The sequence below is a fragment of the Gopherus evgoodei genome, chromosome 8 (assembly GCF_007399415.2).
Source record: "Gopherus evgoodei ecotype Sinaloan lineage chromosome 8, rGopEvg1_v1.p, whole genome shotgun sequence".
NCBI lineage: Eukaryota > Metazoa > Chordata > Testudines > Testudinidae > Gopherus > Gopherus evgoodei.
The window spans coordinates 96,434,028-96,453,223 of record NC_044329.1 but is presented as its reverse complement, the minus strand read 5'-3'; the positions used below and the strand labels follow the sequence as shown (position 1 = coordinate 96,453,223).

Below are 19,196 nucleotides of genomic sequence, written 5' to 3'. Positions count from 1 at the left end.
GGTGTGTGGATTTGTGCCTTCCTATTAAGATGCAACGAAAGTTTATGACTGACAATACATTCTGTATATTTTAGCACAGGAGAGAGAAGTTACAATATTCTCTTTGGCCAGTTAACTACAAGAGTTAACTACGTTCTTGGTCACCTTCCTCCCCAGTGTACATGATTCCATCATTGTGACACTGATGATTTGCCTCAGGAAAGTGTTCATGAGAAAAAGCACATACTGAGGTAAAACTACCAACCGCACGAAAAGCAAAATTGAACAAAAAAATTGTATTTAATTATTCTGGATGTGACTGATTTAAAAAAGATAGTTGGAAATCAAACCCCCTCAACAAATTCTTCTAAATAGACCCATTCTGGAATAGAGAAACTCTGGCAACTTTGTAAAGCCACAAGAGATCACCCCCAGTTGAAGGCCGTAACCTTCAGGAATCCTAAAAAGACCCCTCTCAATTAATGTATGTCATCTTGTTGCGAATATAGGTAAAATAGCAACATCAACTTTCTCCCTCTCAACCCCGCAGTCCCTGAAGTCATGGGGTAGGCATAGCAGCTGATCATATGTAAACCTGCAATTGAATTTTATTTATTTCAAAATATTAAATATCGAAATTGGACATCACGTGTACCACAGTGCAAAACACAAAACGCATGTGTTATGCCTTCTTCTTTCTCACTCTTCTATAATAACTCTTGTGTTAGAAACACTGATCAAACTGTTCCTAAACTCACCTTTTGATTGAAGGGGGGAGGTGTGTTTCTGATGTTTACAGAACACCAGTTACTACAGTATTTCCCTTTCCACTCTGGGGAACATGGAGCAGGGAAGCCGGACCATGACTGTGGAGATCTATGCTTACCATATACTGTTTTGTGAACAGAAGTGCTGGATATATCCATTTGTTTTAACTTTCAAAATGGTACACAACATCCAGCACATTCTGGTCTGCAAAGCAAGCATGTGGTTGGATTCCTGAAGTTTAGGAAATAAATGCAGAAGCTTTACAAGCCACCTGGGACATTTTTAGTGTTTACTATTCGGCATTGTCACTGCCTCCTTTCTCCTGGTCTCCAGTAACTTGCTGTGTTTATACAAAGAAATTGTAACTATAATCCAGACTTCTGTAGCACCACTGGTCACCATTTCAGAGGTTGGTTAATCTGAGAAATCAGAACCCGGATTTTAATGTGTATGACAGAAAATTCTCTTGAAGCCAAAAACAGACTGGCCCCCTTTTTTGGGCTTTATCAGACTTTTAATAAACAAAAAATTGATTTGTATCCTAGTTTGAAAGTGTCAACTTACCTGCATTGAAATGAGAATGAAATCAATTAGGCTACCAATTCCACAAAACCCTACAGTGCAGAACTTTAACAAACCTAGAAAGGAAAATAAGACTTAATTACAGCCTTAAGCAAATCTCTATAAAGTTTATGGAACTTTACAGTTTCCAGGTGCATAGGCATTCCCCCCCCCCCATCTACCCCTTGCCCCTCAACAGAACATTTTAGCATGCGAGTGAAATTAACACAAGAATATTTTCATTATCAGAAAGTCTTTGTCTTTATATTTATGCACCAACCTGTAAAGAAACTTGCTTAGTTTAAAAGATTTAAGCATAAAATGATTTTAATAGACACAATTCTGAGAAAAGGAAGAGAATGAACATATTACTGTCAACTTAAAATCACTGAGTTTTTCTTTTCTCTTGCTGGATGCACAGTTAATCTTAAAACAAAGAAATCTTTGCACACTGGAGTTCCAAAACTTATTTTAACATGAAAATTTCTGCTGTCTCAAGCTGAAGAACATACTAATTAGACTTTGCAAACAGCTACAGCATTACATGCTGGGTTTGAATATTGTTCTCGCTGCTAGTGTATACAATACTAATCTTTAAGGGGTTGCCAACACTGTATTTTTCTAGGAACTTTAATGCATTCTAAATGCAGTGGAATATGTCTGTAGTGACTAACAAATGATTGTTTCATTGAGATGATTTTCCATTAAAGGTGAGGAAGAACTGTAAAAAAATGTGGAGATACTTAGAGGCTGTCTTTAGAAGCTGAAGGCTGCCTTAAACAGTTTCTTGTACAGATTTCATTGTATGTGAACACTGTAAAAATTTCAAAAGCATCAGAGTGACTTAAGAAGCTTAAACCCAAAGGACTTTCAATGAAGCTTAAGGGGCTAAGTTACTTTTGAAATGGGTCTCAGTCTCCTAAGTCACTTAGGCTCTTCAGAAAATTTTATCCAAGATTAGAGAGTGCGGAAAGGAATGTTTGTCTTTAACTAGGTCAAGTTAATTGTAGGATATTGTATGGGAGAACTGTGCTGTCTTTAGCAGGGAATACAAGTTTATACCTGCATGTAAAATGCGCAGCACACTTTGGATGCAACAGAAACCAACATGCTGGAAATACTGGACACAGAGATAGCTATATCATTAACAAAGATGAAAAATGGAGACCTAATAATGAGTATGTGACTCTTGACCAAGAGGAAGAAAAACTGTTAGCAGGATGGCCTTCCAAGGGACCAAAAATAATTTCGCTATGACACTATAACATGAAATGGTGTCAATCAATGAAGCATACAAGTCATGTTATATATACAAAATTATAAATACATAAATGTTTAAAACAAATTGTTCTCAGTGGTTGGTATCTGGGACTTGCAGCAGCCAAGCATTTGCCATCAGTATTGGCTGTCATGTCAAAAAACATAAGGGCAACAGACAGCAAAACAAATGCCAGCAATAGGGGACAACAGTTCTGAGTTAGGACTAAAATGATGCATGGTAATTTCTCTGGTAAATATTAGAGTATCAAATTATTATCTCTGCAACTAGAGCATTCCCCACCCAAAGTATTCATGGATAACTCTCTCATCTTTTGTCATGCTCCCAATACATATTCTGAACCCCACTGGAAGCTGGCATTTTAGGGACCCAAGAAGCCACTTTCACCCCACCTGGTGACCCAAGAAGCCACTTTCACCTCACTGTACTGGTGTCAGAAGCAGAGACAGTAGCTCCAAGTCTGTAAGCACTTTAGGTATGGAATTAGCTGCATGATTTGATTATTCTAGTCGCTTTCATTCTCCATTATTGGTTGTAGAAACACTTATTGAGCCCAATTTTTGCTAAGGGGAGGAAATGCAGGAAAGGAAGCAAAGACAGAAAGGAGGAAGAAAAAAACAAACAAACAGTGGAAGTGACCAAATAATTGTAAGAGTAGAGGGGAAACAACAGGCCATTATATCACAAAAATTGTGGGTTATTTAAGTTTAAGGGGAGGAACTCCAAACCAGTCTTCAATGTAACAAACTAACTTTTTCATTTATATTCAGTAGTTTGGATGAACCAATGCTTCATATAACCATAGCAGAGGGAATTATATGTCTGCAAGAGTGTTTGTAATTTTCACCACATTTCTGCAAAATATTTCAGCACTATTTACTCTTTAGTTCTGCTTCTGTCAGGGAATGGATGATCCCAAATAAACTGACTGTTGACAAGCAAGCCACTGCATTGATTTTATATATTAAAAAAAATGCTGCAATCCCACTGCCCATCCCCCAACCATATTCTGAGTATCAACAATGACATTTGGTAAAGGGTTAGAATTTTGCAACAACCCATTCACTAATCAAATTTCAGACTTTCTACAGGAACAACTATCGTTGCTATACGTCTTGATGCTTTAAAGGTTTGAGCCTTTGATTATTGAAGTAAAAAAGCCTGGGATCTTATAGTTAAATCCATCCTAAGTGAAGAAAAAATATCAGAAAAATTAGGGAAGATGCCTTTGGAGCTAAAAATCCTCAATTACATTTTTTAAAAATGACTATCATAAAGCACAAGGGTAATTGAATTTTTGTGAACCTGAGAAATTTTGGGGATTATTGCCCTTCTGAATAATGTAACATGCTCAAAGCTCTTGGAAGATATGCAATGTCAGCCACGCATCGACTGGAATCAACCTTCAGCCCACGCTGAGGGCACCTGGGACCTGGTTCCATAGCTCAGGGTAGGAGCATTGGACTTGTAAACCAGGGGTCGCAAGTGCAAACCTCACTGGGGCCTGAGCAGCAATTTCTGGCTGGGCCTGTTGTTCCAACTTTCAAACTGCAAGTGTAGATTTAATATTGATTATACTAATGAGTAGAAGAGCAGAAAGTATTTTCTCTGGAGACAAAAAAGAAATCTAAGTCCGAAACAGGACTACACTTACTTCCTTTACAAGTGAATAGTGTTACTTATTTGTAGTTATAATTTTTGTAATCCACATATTGCAAGAGATAAGAGCATGCGGGAGGAAAGTGCTCTATGAGTTTCAGAACATCTTGCAAGCAAAGCACCTGAAGAACACAGGAATTGCCATACATGATCAGACTAGTCAGGTAGCCTAACAGTGGCTAACACCAACTGCTTCAGAAAAAGGTGCAAGATGCCCTACAGAGATAGTCTCTTTCTAACCCAATTGGTTAGAGGTTGGCTAAAGTCCTGAAGCATAAAGGTTTACTTTCCTTCAGGGTGGATAAAAATCAATTATTTAAAAAAAATTGATTTTTTAACATTTAAATCAGATTTTTTTTTTATAAAATGCTTTTTGAGGAAAAAACTATCTAAAGATAAAGATACATTATAGCTCAAAGACATCTCATCATGGAATAGGGATTATAAATTCTAATTCTATAGTATGAAACAATATATTCATGTAATGTTTAAGAAAAGTTTTGTAAATGAGTTCCAATATTTCATGGATCAGGGACCCAATTTTATGGGATTCCAGGGGCTTCTGTATAGATAATTTAGGTTAATCTTTCTATCTACCCAATGGGATTCAGTGCTCAGTCTAGAAGATGACATCAGAGATGCTTAGTTTTGCAGTTCTCAAACTGTGGATTTGTGTCTCCAGAGATAACATGCTTGTTAACAGCAAAAATGTTTTTAAATAAATAAATAAATAATATATAGAGGTGAGAAATAACGGACCTCAACTCTATTGTCCCTCTGCAAATTTGTGTACACAGAGTCAATCCCTTACCTCTCTCTAAAAGTAAAAGTTTTCAAAAATTTCTGTGAACAGAAGATTGTTGGGGGTGGAATAGATCTGGACAAGGAGAAGTCTGGAGATAAATGTGAGAAGGGAGGGATAGGCAGTAAAACAAAAGTGAAACTGTTTGAGCAACATATTCCAGAAGTCTAGAGGTCTTTCTGAGTGTAGTCTTCATTAATTTGAGATCTACCATACCATTCTCTCACTAGAAGGGAAAACCTATAATGGCAGCAGGCTGTAAAAGAGACCCTATTTGGGAATAAGAACCATTCAAGAAATATGTGTTTGCTGATGATGTTTTAAAAGGAAGTCACACTGGTGAACTGGTGGAAGTTACATAAGTACTTGGATTCAGAGACTGTTGAAGTCATAATCTCATTTTTAACAGCAGTAGCTTCTTCTGCCGATGTAGAAAGCATATTTTCTTCCTTTGGACTAATTTGTTCCAAACTGAGGAATTGTTTGGGACCTGAAAAAGCAGGAAAGCTTATTTTTCTTTTCAAGATTATGAACAAACAGGAAAATGAAGGTGAAGACGATGGAGTTAGCTGCAGAAGCCAATGTTTTAAGTTTTTCATGTTGACCTGGCTGACAAAGTCGATTTAATTTTTTTTTTAAATATTTCATTTAACTATTTTAGTTAAAAACAATTTTAACAAAAACAAACCTGATTTTAAAGAACTTGAATGTTTAAATTCAAAAAATTATATACTTCTTTTGTTAAAATATTATATGTTTACTGTTGAAGAAAAAAATCCAGAATATATAACATTGTTGGTTTAGTTAAATAAAACAATTAAAATGTCTGTCTGGTGATGCTGTCCTCCTAATACAGCATGGCAAGAAAATCCTCCAAATAGTAAAGATTAACCTGTTGAATTGGAGATAGTTCCTCTCCCAATCACTTCAAAATATCTGCTTCAATTACCTTTGGTAAAAGAAATGACCAAATACTCATTTATTTTCTGATATAACTGTAAAACTAATCTAAAAAGTTTTCGAAATAAATCACTTTAAAAACATATGGTGTGTACTTTCTAAAAATGAAACCTACATCTATCTCTGAGTTGTGAAGAATATGTATTAAGGTTATAACAACCAACAAGAATGCACTTTTATGTAGAAATCTATGATTAAATCAAGTCTTTTTAAATCAATCTGATTTAAATCAAATCGACCTTGCTTTCCTTACAAAACTTTAGATGTTTCTGCTATCCATACAACTTTTTGGCCTCAGTGGGTATGTCTACACTGCAATTAAAAACCCACAGCTGGCCCGTGCCAGGTGACTCTGGCTCGCAGGACCCCAGAGCCCTGGCTCTAGCCGAAGCCTCTACACTGCAAGTAAACACATGTTAACTAGAAAACTTTTCCCCCTGCAGAGGTAAGAGCAAAGAACCTTTGATAGCTCATTAAAAATGGAGGATTGTTGCAGGATTGCAAGATGTTTAGAAGTCTGGACAGTATGGTGTTGTGCAGTCTATACTAACTCTTCAATTATGTAGTAAATGCTATTCACTGCCAAAAAATAAACTGTATTTTAGACCTAAAATGTTAAGTTTGAGGTCTGGATTTTTTGATATTCATCTAAAACTGAATTATTCTCATATTTGGGGAGAGAGAGAATAAAGTTTCTGAATGAAGGCTTATGCAATTTTAGCCTGAAGCCTTGTTTGTTTGTATGGCTAAGTGGAAATATGGAGGTTTACAAGTAAAGTTCAAATCCTAATTTAAATCCCAAGTGAGACTGAGTTTGGTGGTCTCACAAAAACAAAACATGAATTGGTACTTTATGGCACCATGGACCCCCTTGAGAACAGACTAACAAAGATGGAAACAGCAGGGGGCTGCACAGGGAAGCTTTCACAATGCCCGGCTAACGCCAATGCTTTATTTCTCCATCTTCATGAGAATTATATTCACTCAATTAAAGAGGAAATACCTTAGCATGAAAGCCTTTGCCATATCATTTATCTAACAATAGGAGACTATTATTTTGTGACATCCTATTCTGACAGTTTCTTGAAGCAAGAAAAACTAGTTTATAGTCTGCCTTTGTATTGTCAGGATTTATATCATCTTGTTAAAAAATGATATCTGTTGTATGTAGAAAGGTCAGTGAGGAAAATCGATGCGTGCTCCAGCTTTTAAAGTACCATGCAGAGCAAATGCATGTATCTTGTCTTTAAAGGCAATGTGCCAAATAAACACATTTACAAAGCAGTAAGCACTATACAGCTTCATATAAAGATAGTCTATGAATGACAGTTTTCAAAATATGAATTCAACAACAATATATATCGTGGTAAAAGAAAAACAACAACTAATTTTTACGGTGACCTGCTGCTTTGCAGGTCAGCTCCTAAATATTAAATTCTTGCAAATTACATTTAAGAGGTACCTTGTTTGACAAAACACAAGAATTCTCTACAAGAAGTTGTGTGATTAGTTCCCAGTATTCATTTTGAATCATTCCTCTCCATCCTTTCAGAGGGAACAGCTTCCAAGCTTTATAAGAGCTTAACTTGCAAATATTTCAATTGTGGCTAATATCTGTGTTTTATATTTCAGGTCTGATTGGTAATTTAAGTGTAATACATTTAAGAATTCAAAGCCAAGGTTTCACACATCTGCATTAAAAGTAATACACATCCTTATTCTAAGTCCAACTGATAAAATAAGAAAATATTTGTATTTTGAAACATTTGTTTCATAGAAAATGGTCATCTAGAGTTATCAATTGCCTCTAAAAAAAAAGTATCTTAGAAGAGCTAATCTTTTTATGCAAATATAAATGTGCAAAATAAAAATGTGCTAATTATTGCATGTCAGAAAAAAAGGCTACAGAGGTCAACACAGAATTATCCATCAGAACAGAGAGCATGATTAGAAAAACATCACTTCATATTTAGCAGACAGAAACTCAAAGATCCCAGTTGAAGCACTACTAGTGTACTTAGCTTCACCAGTCCATCACATCATGCAATCTAGAGTCATACAAAAAAGGCAACTTTTGTAACACACTGAGAAACTAATGAAACTTAGACAGAGAGTTTCTTACAATATAATGAAGGTAGTTCTAGCAGAATAGGATTTATGTGTACCTTAAAAAGTCATCATCATTTTCTTCATCCTGTGAATAAATCTGGCAAACACTATCTGGGGTAACTTTTATCACTGTGGGAAGTCCTATTAAAGCCAATAGCTTCAAACAGAATTAACAATAGTAAGCACCATCCTGAGTAGTAAGTGTTTGCAGGATCAGGTCCCATGTTCTTAGAATTATAGAATATCAGGGTTAGAAGGAATCTCAGGAGGTCATCTAGTCCAACCTCCTGCTCAAAGCAGGACCAATCCCCAGACAGATTTTTGCCCCAGATCCCTAAATGGCCCTCAAGGATTGAACTCACAACCCTGGTTTTAGCAGGCCAATGCTCAAACCACTGAGAGATTCTGTTCATGTTTACTTGTTTCTGTACATATAAAATTAGGATCTGGCCATGCAGATTTAGATATGGCATCCTTATCTATACATGTTTAGATACATGTCCAGAAATCTACAGGCTATTTCTAGTACTTTGTTTTCAAAACCAGTGGGAAGCAATCACCTTGAATATCTTCAAAAAAGTTAGAAACAAGTAATTTAAAATAACCTGAAATGACTGCAAGAATGAAACTCTTACAATAGATTTTCTAAAATCAGTATCTTAACTAATTTCACCTAAAGGTGGCAACTTTTTTGGTTGGGAAATTAAATATCTTAGTGGAAGGCACAACAATCAAATAGACATTAGTTTACATATTAGTAATTTTCATAGAAATAAAAAGATTATAACAATGTATTTTGAAATAGAATATACTACCTGAAACTAAGATCACTACAGTTATTAATTTAAAAAGTTACATATCCAGAATGATTATACAACATACACAGTAAAATTTAAGGAAATGATCAGCTAAGACATTGTAGAAATTCATACATTCTCTTAAACGTAGACACAGGAAAAGTCATACCAGATATTTCATCTTAACTCTGACCCTTGAGACATAGCTTATATAGCATTATATTGTGCAAGATCCACAAAGACATTTAACTCACTTCAGCACACACGTCACTAATATATAGTAAAAGACTTACACTGAACTACAAGAATATATATCAAGTTCTATTTCAAACACATTCTAATTGCAGACAATTAATTATGTTATTTAGACACTAAGCACTGTTTTGAATTTAAAATAGGTATTTAGATAAGACATTATTACGGTTACAGGGCTGGCAGCACTTCTGCCTTTTCTGGTCTCTGAGTGCACTCCTATAGGTAACAGAGTCTGCCTATATGTCTCCTAGGGTGGAGTTCTGCAGTTCTTGGACTCTTAGGGTGCTGTAGCCCAAGGTCCAAACTGTGTATCAACAATGCTTTCCCAGCAGGTCAAAATGGGTTTGGCACCTGCGGTTCTTCCTTTCAGGACTCTGTGGCTAGTGGTATTCAGTGACCAAAAAGCCTACTTAAAATTAAAATATTTGTTTATTTTAATAGTAGGAACAAAGCATTTTAAAATAACCTACAAGCACATCTACCTTACCCAAAGGCTTAATATTCCCTGATGGCCTAAATTCTTCCAACTCCTCAGCAGGTCCTGTGTGTTAGCCTGCTCTCCCCAATAGCTACTGCCCTCTTCGTGAAAGTCTTCCTTTTAAACCCTGTTTTTTGATCTTCTGGTTCCCAGGCCTTTTCCAGCACAGTCTCTCAACAGCCCTTGAGCGTTCAGGGAAAGTGGCTTATCTTGAACAATTCTTTTCTTTTCTGCTGGTTTTCCTTCTCGCTCTCTACTGAACTCAACCAACGTAGTCACACAGAAAACATCCACACAACCAGTCAGCATAAACAATATTCATAAATTACAGAGCAGCTCCATTTCTGTCACACACATCTTCCTACAGTATATCTTCTACTATATAAAATATGTAATACTTAGAATACCAATAACTGATTCATAGCCTTTATAAAACTGATTTCTTACAGCGTGCTGTAAGTTATATAAATTGTTAACCTGTACTATGTGAAAGTAAATAAGGTATCAGTTAAGATTCTTATTGGAATGTTTACTGCAACTTTTCAGAGCTGCTTTTTTTAAGTGACTGCACAGAATTGAAGAACATTTATTATTATAACTGATATTTCTTGGGTTTTGACAGCTGAATTTTCTCAGTATACATTTTTGTAATGAGAATATTACTTACTGAAACAACTTGAAATCATTACACTACCCAGATCACCTTTTTAGTCACAGGCACTTGGACTGTTATCCAGGGATCCCCATCATGAAGACAAAAGAGCGGAGGCCATACTCACTCTCTCGACAGCATTGTCCAAAGTCAGTCCTGGGGTAAGCAAGCTCAATTCCTGTAATTAATGCTTAACCATAACATATATTTTTTCATCAACAGATCTCAAACAATTCCACAACAGAGGGAATACGACTCAGAAAGGTTAAGTGATTAGTGCAAATTCATACAATAGAAGGGCAAAGCTGAGAACAGAACATAGGCTTGCTGACTCTCAATCACATGTCCTATCCCCTGAACTACAGCCTCCCCTTTGTCACTACTAAGTTCAAGAGGAGTTATGTCCTCTTAAATCAGGTCGGGATTTGGCCACAGAGCCATTCTAAACAGCTAAAACATGGACATGGTCATTGCAAAAGGCTTTGCTTTTAAAGTGAAATAAATACACTAGTTAGTAGATTTGAAAACACTGAGAATCAGAGGTCAGTATTAAGACATAAGTATGCGTGTAAACTGCAGTCATACAGAATTAACATTTTATTATTTAAAATCAAAACAAGAAAAAAAAACTCACCTAAGGCAGGATACCCAAGATAAAATCTATCTGCTCCCAACCATCCAAGAAATAAAGACAGAGCCACTGCCACTTTGTATGAGTAACCATTTCTGCCAAAAGACACAAGTAAAGATGACTGTGGTTGAAACAAGATATTAAGTTGTGTACATTCTGAATAATTAAATTAGAAATGACAGTCAATTGCCTATTAAGCTAACTTTTATGAAAGAGAAGACTTGTGCTGTTTAGCTTTCGAGGTCCCTTCCAGTTCTATGAGATAGCTTACACAATTTTAACTTAGTCTTCCATAATTCAACATTAAAGACTAGTATAATACTATTATCTGTGTAGACATCCACTGTAACGTGGACCTCAAGAGTGTACTTGGGCTCCAGCAGAACTTCCATCCTTTTTCTTAAGGTGGATTATCATTCTCATTCAAACAAGACATGAGCCAGCTGTTGACACAATCCTAGCTTTCTAGAGTATTTCCTATCCACTTGTGCATTCTGAGGCACAATTGATTGAAAAGCCCAGAGTTGCACCAGATTTGCCTGGCAGGGTCAGTTCCAGGGCCAAGCAGTGAAACAGGAAGTGTCCTGGGCCAGATGAGGTATCAGCTAAGGTAAACATTCATGGATGAGATCTGAGGAAGAAGTCTGCATTGGCCTATTGGTGAAAGTTGTGGGAGCAGCCTCGGATGAGGAAAGGGTTAGATAAGAAAGGAGAAGTATTTAAGATAAGGATATATTTATTTTTAGATTCATCTATCACAAATGAACAAAGAAGTTGGCTGCACAAAAATGTATTTCTGGTAAAAGATGTCAAAATTACTAAAGATGGAGGAAGCCCTTTAGTTATTCACACAGATATGGCACAAGCAGAAGTGAAAGGCTTCCTGGACTCTCTTCTGAGATTGCCAAAAAGAGTGCTACCTAGTATCAACTGTTGTAGTGATGTGGACATGCCCACTGGTAACTTTCAGTCACTTTTGAAGTGAGCTTAGTGCTAATCAGTGAACCTAGAGATGCTGTTCCTCTTAACAATCCCAGAGCCATCCATTGCCACATTTGGGAAATACCAGCCTTGGAAAGAGGCAACAGAACCAAGTGTTATTAGAACCTGAAAATATGCAACAGTTCACTCTTCTGACATTTGCATGGCCAAGTATCAGCAACTAGTGAAAGTGGCTAAAATAAAGTCTTCGATACATACCTGAATAAAAATATTCATTTTCACAAAGGCAGTGGCCAAGAAGGGGTGCAAATGCCTTTAATAAATATTTACATTTTTATTATTTGGCTTTACTGACCCCACTACTGAGATCTTTACTCCTTCCACATCTACATTCCCCTCCTATTTCACATTAAAAAAACTTCCTTTCTGTTATCCTCTTCCATCCATAATGAGCAAGTGCTGTTCTTAAAGATCACACCATTTGATTTCATCTTCTAGTGTCTTTTATCAGTTCTCCAAAGACTTACACCCATGTTTCCCATTTCCCAAGTAATTTCACTGACTCTTACAGAACTCATAGTGCCTAAAGTTAAGCATGGCAGGGCCTACATACATTATGCAGAGAAGAACATGCCCATGCCAATTTAGAGCACTGGATCTGGAAACAACCCTTTCATATGGGAGCAATCAAGGAAAGACTCCCAACCTTTCTTGGTGGAGCACTCAAATGCAGAGTTCACAGGCTTTTCTTTGAGATACTGTGGAAGTCACTTGTTCAAAGTATGCCTGTTTACATGTACACCTAGGCAACTGTATCAACTTTATTCAACAGCCAACACAGAGACGATAGCTCTATCCAGTGGACTGACATACTGTTGAGACTCTCGCTCTGAGTTCTATTAATTGATCTGCTACTTAGGCTTTGTCTACAGGGTGCTTTAGTCTGTACCAGAGGGCTGTAAAATTTTAGCCCACTCTAGCATATCATGCACTAACTGGCTTGTGTGGACCCTGCTGGCATGCACTAAAATTCCCTAGTGCACATTCATGTAGTACTGTTTGAAATGGACTAGATTAGTAGATACTATTGAACTTTTAGTGCATTCCAGCAAGGTCACACGGGCCAGTTAGTGGACAACATGCTAGTGTGGATTAAATGTACATGCCTCTTGTGCAGACTAAACACGTGTAGGACAAGTCCTAAATTGTGGCCTTGAGCAAGGCACAACCTCCGGTTCTCCACCAACGCCCATCTTTAAGGTCTAACAATACTTAACTGCTTCAGAGAACTCACTGATGTTTGCAGTTTGAAAGTGACAAATGTTATATAAATATCAATATGAGAATTCCATTACTTTAAAAAGTTATTTCTGATACAATTTTCTTGTTTTAATTCCATTCACTTCTTTCTAGAAGAGGACAGTCAAATTCTCCAACAAAACTCAAACGAGGCATTGAAAAAGCTCAGAAAGCACCTGGAGTGATGGGTAGGTTTACTGTTGTAATATCAAATATGAGGATACCTGTGTAGAATAATTTTACCATGTACTTCAGGGATAAAAATGGCCTTATAACAGACTGGTAATGGTTTTAACTATGCAGATATTCATTATAACTACCTGTATATAGACTGGACAACTTGTTACACCTATGAAGTTGGGAAATATTAAAGAATTTACTCTTCCTAGAAATGACAGCACACTACATGCTTTGTGACATTTTTCAAGGAGTGCATGCAAAACTCTGCCTGTAGCCACAGCTGAAATTTACAAGAGTTTTAAACAACTCAGCTAAAAGCTGCTTTCCTGTATAATAGTCATGGGAATGGTGAAGCTAGGGAAATTTCTTTAAGTAATCATGGAAAGAATACTGCTTTTAGTGCCTACCTGAGAGGTAGCACAGGAGGGCTGTTCCAATTTCATGTCTTGAATTTTTAGTTCCCAGTTGTGAACCAATAAAATTTAACAAGCACAATACTGGGAATAATATTAATTCAGAAAATCTAACAAGGTGGAAAACCACCCTAGGAATTGCTTTATATTCCAATTAGGGAGGAGAAGGCAAATTCTACTGCATTACGCTAGATTTCATCTTGTTCTCTGGCTTTCATCACAGATGTGGCAGAGAGCAAATAATTCTTATAGAAAGTGGTGGTCACAATTACTAAGCTAACCGTTCACTGTGGCTTGCTAAAATAATATGGTAGCCTTCGGTGTGTTGAGTTTAGACTGTCCAGCAAAATAAGTATAGACAAATTAGTGGTGGAACTGGCTGAGCTACACTACACAACATTTCACAAGAAGGTGGCTGAGACAAGCAAACTAATTGAAATAATAAGAATATCAGTTGGAGGGAACGGCTTTCCCACTAGTGATGTAGGCAAAGTTCAGCTAGGATTGCTGGAGCTACAATTTCCTAAGAGCTGCAGCTGGACAACAAAAAAAGACCAACTTTTTAAAGAAAAGTCCTCCAGGATTCCAGTAAGAGGAGAAACAAAGAACATTGATAAGTGTACTGTCATCTTTAACTGTTCAATACTGAAGAGTAAAAATATAATTGCAGTGCTTAGAAAGAATCCAGACAACACTCTGCACTGTTCACAATCTGTATGTAGAACTAAGTCAGCTGAGTCATCTCAACTGACTACAGGCCCTTTAGAATGAAAAATGTGTGTTGCAGACATCAAGTCACTCAAGAGAAGAGGTGAGAATTGGTTCCTCTAACATGGATATTTAGGACTGCTGGAACAAGATTTCAGTCCTCCTAAAGATCACATTTTCCATGACAAGAAGCATTTCTGTTTCAGGACAATCGCTCAGCAGAGTAGCTATTAACAGAACCAAGGCTTACGCTATGTCTACGCTGCAATCAAAGGTGTGATCTGCATCACAGGTAGGCATGCCTGCACTAGTTTTAATCTATTGGGATGCTAAAAACAGCAATAAAGACACAGTCCCACGTATTTTAGAGTGGGCTGTACAAGCCTGCTCTGTACTCTTGGGTATGCACTTACATTACTAGCTTGCGCTGAAGCCCATGCTACTCTGCGTCTTCACTGCTATTTACAGTGTATTAGATAATTTAAATCTAGCATGCGTATGCCTACCAGATCTGCAAATCACACCTTTGACTGCAGTGTAGATACCTTCAGAAGCAATAGCAAAGAAAAAAAAATCTAGCACACAGGTAGATTTGCTTACATAATTATACATTTTGCCTTTAAGCAATATACAGCTTTGTTTAGAACATCTCTCAAGTTCCATGCTAGTTAACTTAACATTGTGATGCAATGTTTCTAATAACTAATTCCTCTCACCTAATATACTGAAACAAAGTAGATTCATCTCTTTCCCTTTTACCTCCTCCCTCTTGCCAACACATGCTACACCATTTAAAATTAGTAACATAAAACTTAGGCAAACATATAACAAAGCACAATAATTCACTTACACATTACGACATGCAATAGGTTTGTAAAATCCAACTTCCTTTCCAGTTAAGTTGTTTTCATTGCCACTGTGATCCTTACAAGTAATATTTGGTTGCTGGACGACATGGGACTGAGGACACAATGTAGATTATTTAAATTGAGCTATAACAGGCCATACACCATGCTGCACATTGAGATTCCAAAAACGCAGAGTGGAAGAAATGATAAGTTCTACCTGTCCATTGAAGTGCACATAGGAGCCAACTCCATGGGTACGCCGGAGCTGGAGCACCGACGGCAAAAAGCAGCCCCTCTACCAGAACCGCCCCCTCCCCCGTGTCTCCTGCCCACCAGCTGGCCTGCAGGGCAGCGCCTCCCCTCTCCCTATTTCCTGCAGCAGATGAGTGTTTCGCGGAGGCAGCAGCATGGCGGGGGGAAATGAGGGCACAGAATACTCGGGGAAGGGGGCAGAACTGGGTGGGGAAGGGGTGGAACAGGGGTGGGAAGAAGCAGGGTGGGCTAAGGGGTGGAGTGGGAGCAGGGCCTGGGCGGAGCACCCCCAGCAGATTAGAAACGCGATGCGTATGGAAGTGCGGATACCCAATATAATACACTGCTCTGTGTGACTGATGACTGGGTTTTTGAATAGATACTATAACCTGTCTTGCATTAATTTCCTCCCCCGAATAAATGTTAAGCAAACAACAAATCAGACTCACCTAAATGTTACAATTTCTAGATCCTTCAAGTATTCATTTTACTGTGGGAATGGCAGAAACCAGCACAGTCAACTTAAATATTTTTTCTCTCTATGGTAAAGCATTCTAATTGCTCGAGTGCATTTTATTTGGCCAGTTTCTCATCAAACTAGAGAGAAATACTGTTTTTCTTATTTTAAGTGATAACTGCTAAGGTTAAGAATTAGAAAAAATGATGTTTTGATGCATGTCAGTGCCTCAGTTTCTTGTCTGTAAAATGGAGATAGAGTAATACTGTTATCTCACATGGGTGTTATGAAGATAAATACATTAAAGATGGGAGGCACTCACATACTATCGTGATTGGGGCCATATAAATCCCATAGGTTGGTAGGTAGATACAAAGTTGTGTTTCTGTTTAAGAACAAAGAGGTTAAAGGTTGTTTTCTGATCTACTTAAAGAACAGGGCAGTAATTTATTAAAATGGTAAAAACCATAGATTATCATCCAAAATGTTGACATTACTAAGGCTCCAATCCTGCAACTCAGTGGATTATTCATATATTGAAGTTAAACATCTGTGTTCACAGGATTGGTGGGGGCTAAAATGGTATTTCAGAATAGGGTCTGGAGGTTCTGGCAACCCCAATGTGATTAGATTATATGGCCATATATGGATTAACTTTTTATTGAGATGCCACTCTGGAGGAAGAGACAACAGATGTTGCAAGGTCCATTTAGAAGAAAAAGGGAGCATGTAATAGTCTGAGATTTTCTTAAAACTGCCTAGAGCTGAGCAAATAATTCATAAAGAATAATTTACTTGGGAATTAATTTAAAATTAATACAAAAATAATCTGTTAACTTAATGTCTGAGCTTATAATAACTTTCTGGAGTTTCTTTGCTGTTCAAATTTACTCTGAATTAGCTGCAAATTATGCAATAAATTGTTAGTTGTGACAGGTATCAAGTCATATAGTATGGTTTCTGTTCACTCTTATAATCAGGAGCAGGGCTTGAAGGAGCACTTGGAGCATGGACGCTCTCAGAGCAGAGAAGATAATCAGGTTTGCAGAATTCTTTATTTCCAGTTTGTTTCCTGTATGCCAGGGCTCAGATCAAGAATTAGAGGAGTAGCTGTGTTAGTCTGGATCTGTAAAAGCAGCAATAGAATCCTGTGGCAGCCTCTATAGCTAACAGACGTTTTGGAGCATGAGCTTTCGTGGCGTGAATACCCACTTCCTCAGATTCATGTAGTGGAAATTTCCAGGGACAGGTATATATGCTAGCAAGCAAGCTAGAGATAATGAGGTCAGTTCAATAAGGAAGGATGAGCTCTGTTCTAGCAGTTGAGGTGTGAAAACCAAGAGAGGAGAAACTGGTTCCGTAGTTGGCAAGCCATTCACAGTCTTTGTTCAATCCTGAGCTGATGGTGTCAAATTTGCAGATGAACTGAAGCTCAGCAGTTTCTCTTTGAAGTCTGGTCCTGAAGTTTTTTTGCTGCAGGATGGCTACCTTAAAGTCTGCTATAGTGTGGCCAGGGAGGTTGAAGTGCTCTCCTACAGGTTTTTGTATATTGCCATTCCTAATGTCTGATTTGTGTCCATTTATCCTTTTCCGTAGAGACTGTCCAGTTTGGCCGATGTACATAGCAGAGGGGCATTGCTGGTATAAGTCTGAAACATGAGAGACTGATTCAGAAAGATTTGGAGAGCCTGGATTGACGTCTGGTCCCTCTTAGTCCCAAGAGCTAACTAATCCTCCCTGATTGAACTGACTCGTTATCTCTAGCTTGCTTGCTAGCTATATATACCTGCCCCTGGAAATTTCCACTACATGCATCTGAGGAAGAGGGTATTCACCCACGAAAGCTCATGCTCCAAAACGTCTGTTAGTCTATAAGGTGGCACAGGATTCTTTGCTGCTTTTACAGATCAAGAATTGCCTCTGCTGTAATGAGAAATTCTCTTCCACCTCAATATTTAATACTATATCTGTGAATGCTCACAATGTAAGCTTGAAATTAGCTTTCTGTGGCCATCTGAGTTAGTAAAATTATCACTCAAATATTTGTGGAAAATGAATGCCAGAGGGGTACATAGAAAGTGTGTTCAGTTTTAAATTTGAGTGCTCCCAGAACATTTTTTGCATTATTTGCCCAGGTCTATAACTGTCAGAGTCCACTACTTCACTCAGTCTGAGAACATCTTACAAGATGAACACTATTCTATGTGAAATGAGTCACTAATTTAAGAATTTTTACCGGTGACACTCAGGTGACTACCAGGTAATTTAACGCAACACACACATATTTGTCACCTCAAGAAAAAGATAGCTTAATAACATCAAAAGTCTCCTGCAGTTGAGTGCTCACTGAAGAACATGAAGGTCTTCAAAGCGGTTCTATTTGAAGTTTGTTCTTTTAGAAAATATACTAAATCTAAGGGGGGAGGGGTCATTTGTTTTAATTTTTATGAAAGGTAGAAACCTAGAGAGTATACATCCCAAGTCAAGGAGATCTACAGAAACCAACCAACTCCCACACACCCCCAAAAAAACCAAACCAACCCAAACACTAAACAAACTACTGGACTGGCTCTGCTGATTTCTGCCAGTGTTTAAGCATTTTATTTAACACTCTACTGAAAATAAAATAAACCCATACAGGTTCTCTATACTTTCAATGGAACTGCATACAAAATAATTCAGTAATAATATTTCATTACATTTCAAAATAACGAAGTTGCAGATCTACAAGGGCATGATTTGAACACGTTCCTTGATAAATTCCTTTGACAGAATGTAATTATACTTCTGAAAGCCTTACCGTTTGCTGTGTGATTTGTACAATTCAGTGGTTCTTGTGTGCTATTGTCTATTTTGGGATCTTCACAAATATATGTTCATATAATTAAGGAAAACCATTTTTTGTACCAAACTCTAAGTGTTCTGTAACTCAATGTACTACACCCTCTTCACCCACCTAGGATTTGAGAGCTCTCAGTTTAGTCAGTTTTCTTCCCTAGTCTCATACAGCACTGAAAATAAACAGTAACTACTCTGAATCTTAACTATAGCAGAGCTGTTGCTTTGCTATACAGTAACTCCTCGCTTAATGTTGTAGTTATGTTCCTGAAAAATGCAACTTTAAGTGAAACGATGTTAAACGAATCCAATTTCCCCATAAGAGTTAA

General features: G+C 37.4%; 1 protein-coding gene across 1 annotated transcript in view; it reads right to left on the bottom strand.

Annotated features, from left to right (window-relative positions):
* Positions 1-19,196, bottom strand: part of TM2D1 (TM2 domain containing 1) — a 34,334-nt gene that overhangs the window by 12,868 nt on the left and 2,270 nt on the right. Inside the window, 5 exon segments of the mRNA XM_030571514.1 lie at positions 1,312-1,385; positions 10,934-11,025; positions 15,323-15,414; positions 15,416-15,432; positions 18,830-18,903. Coding sequence (XP_030427374.1) covers positions 1,312-1,385; positions 10,934-11,025; positions 15,323-15,414; positions 15,416-15,432; positions 18,830-18,903 — 349 coding nt within the window.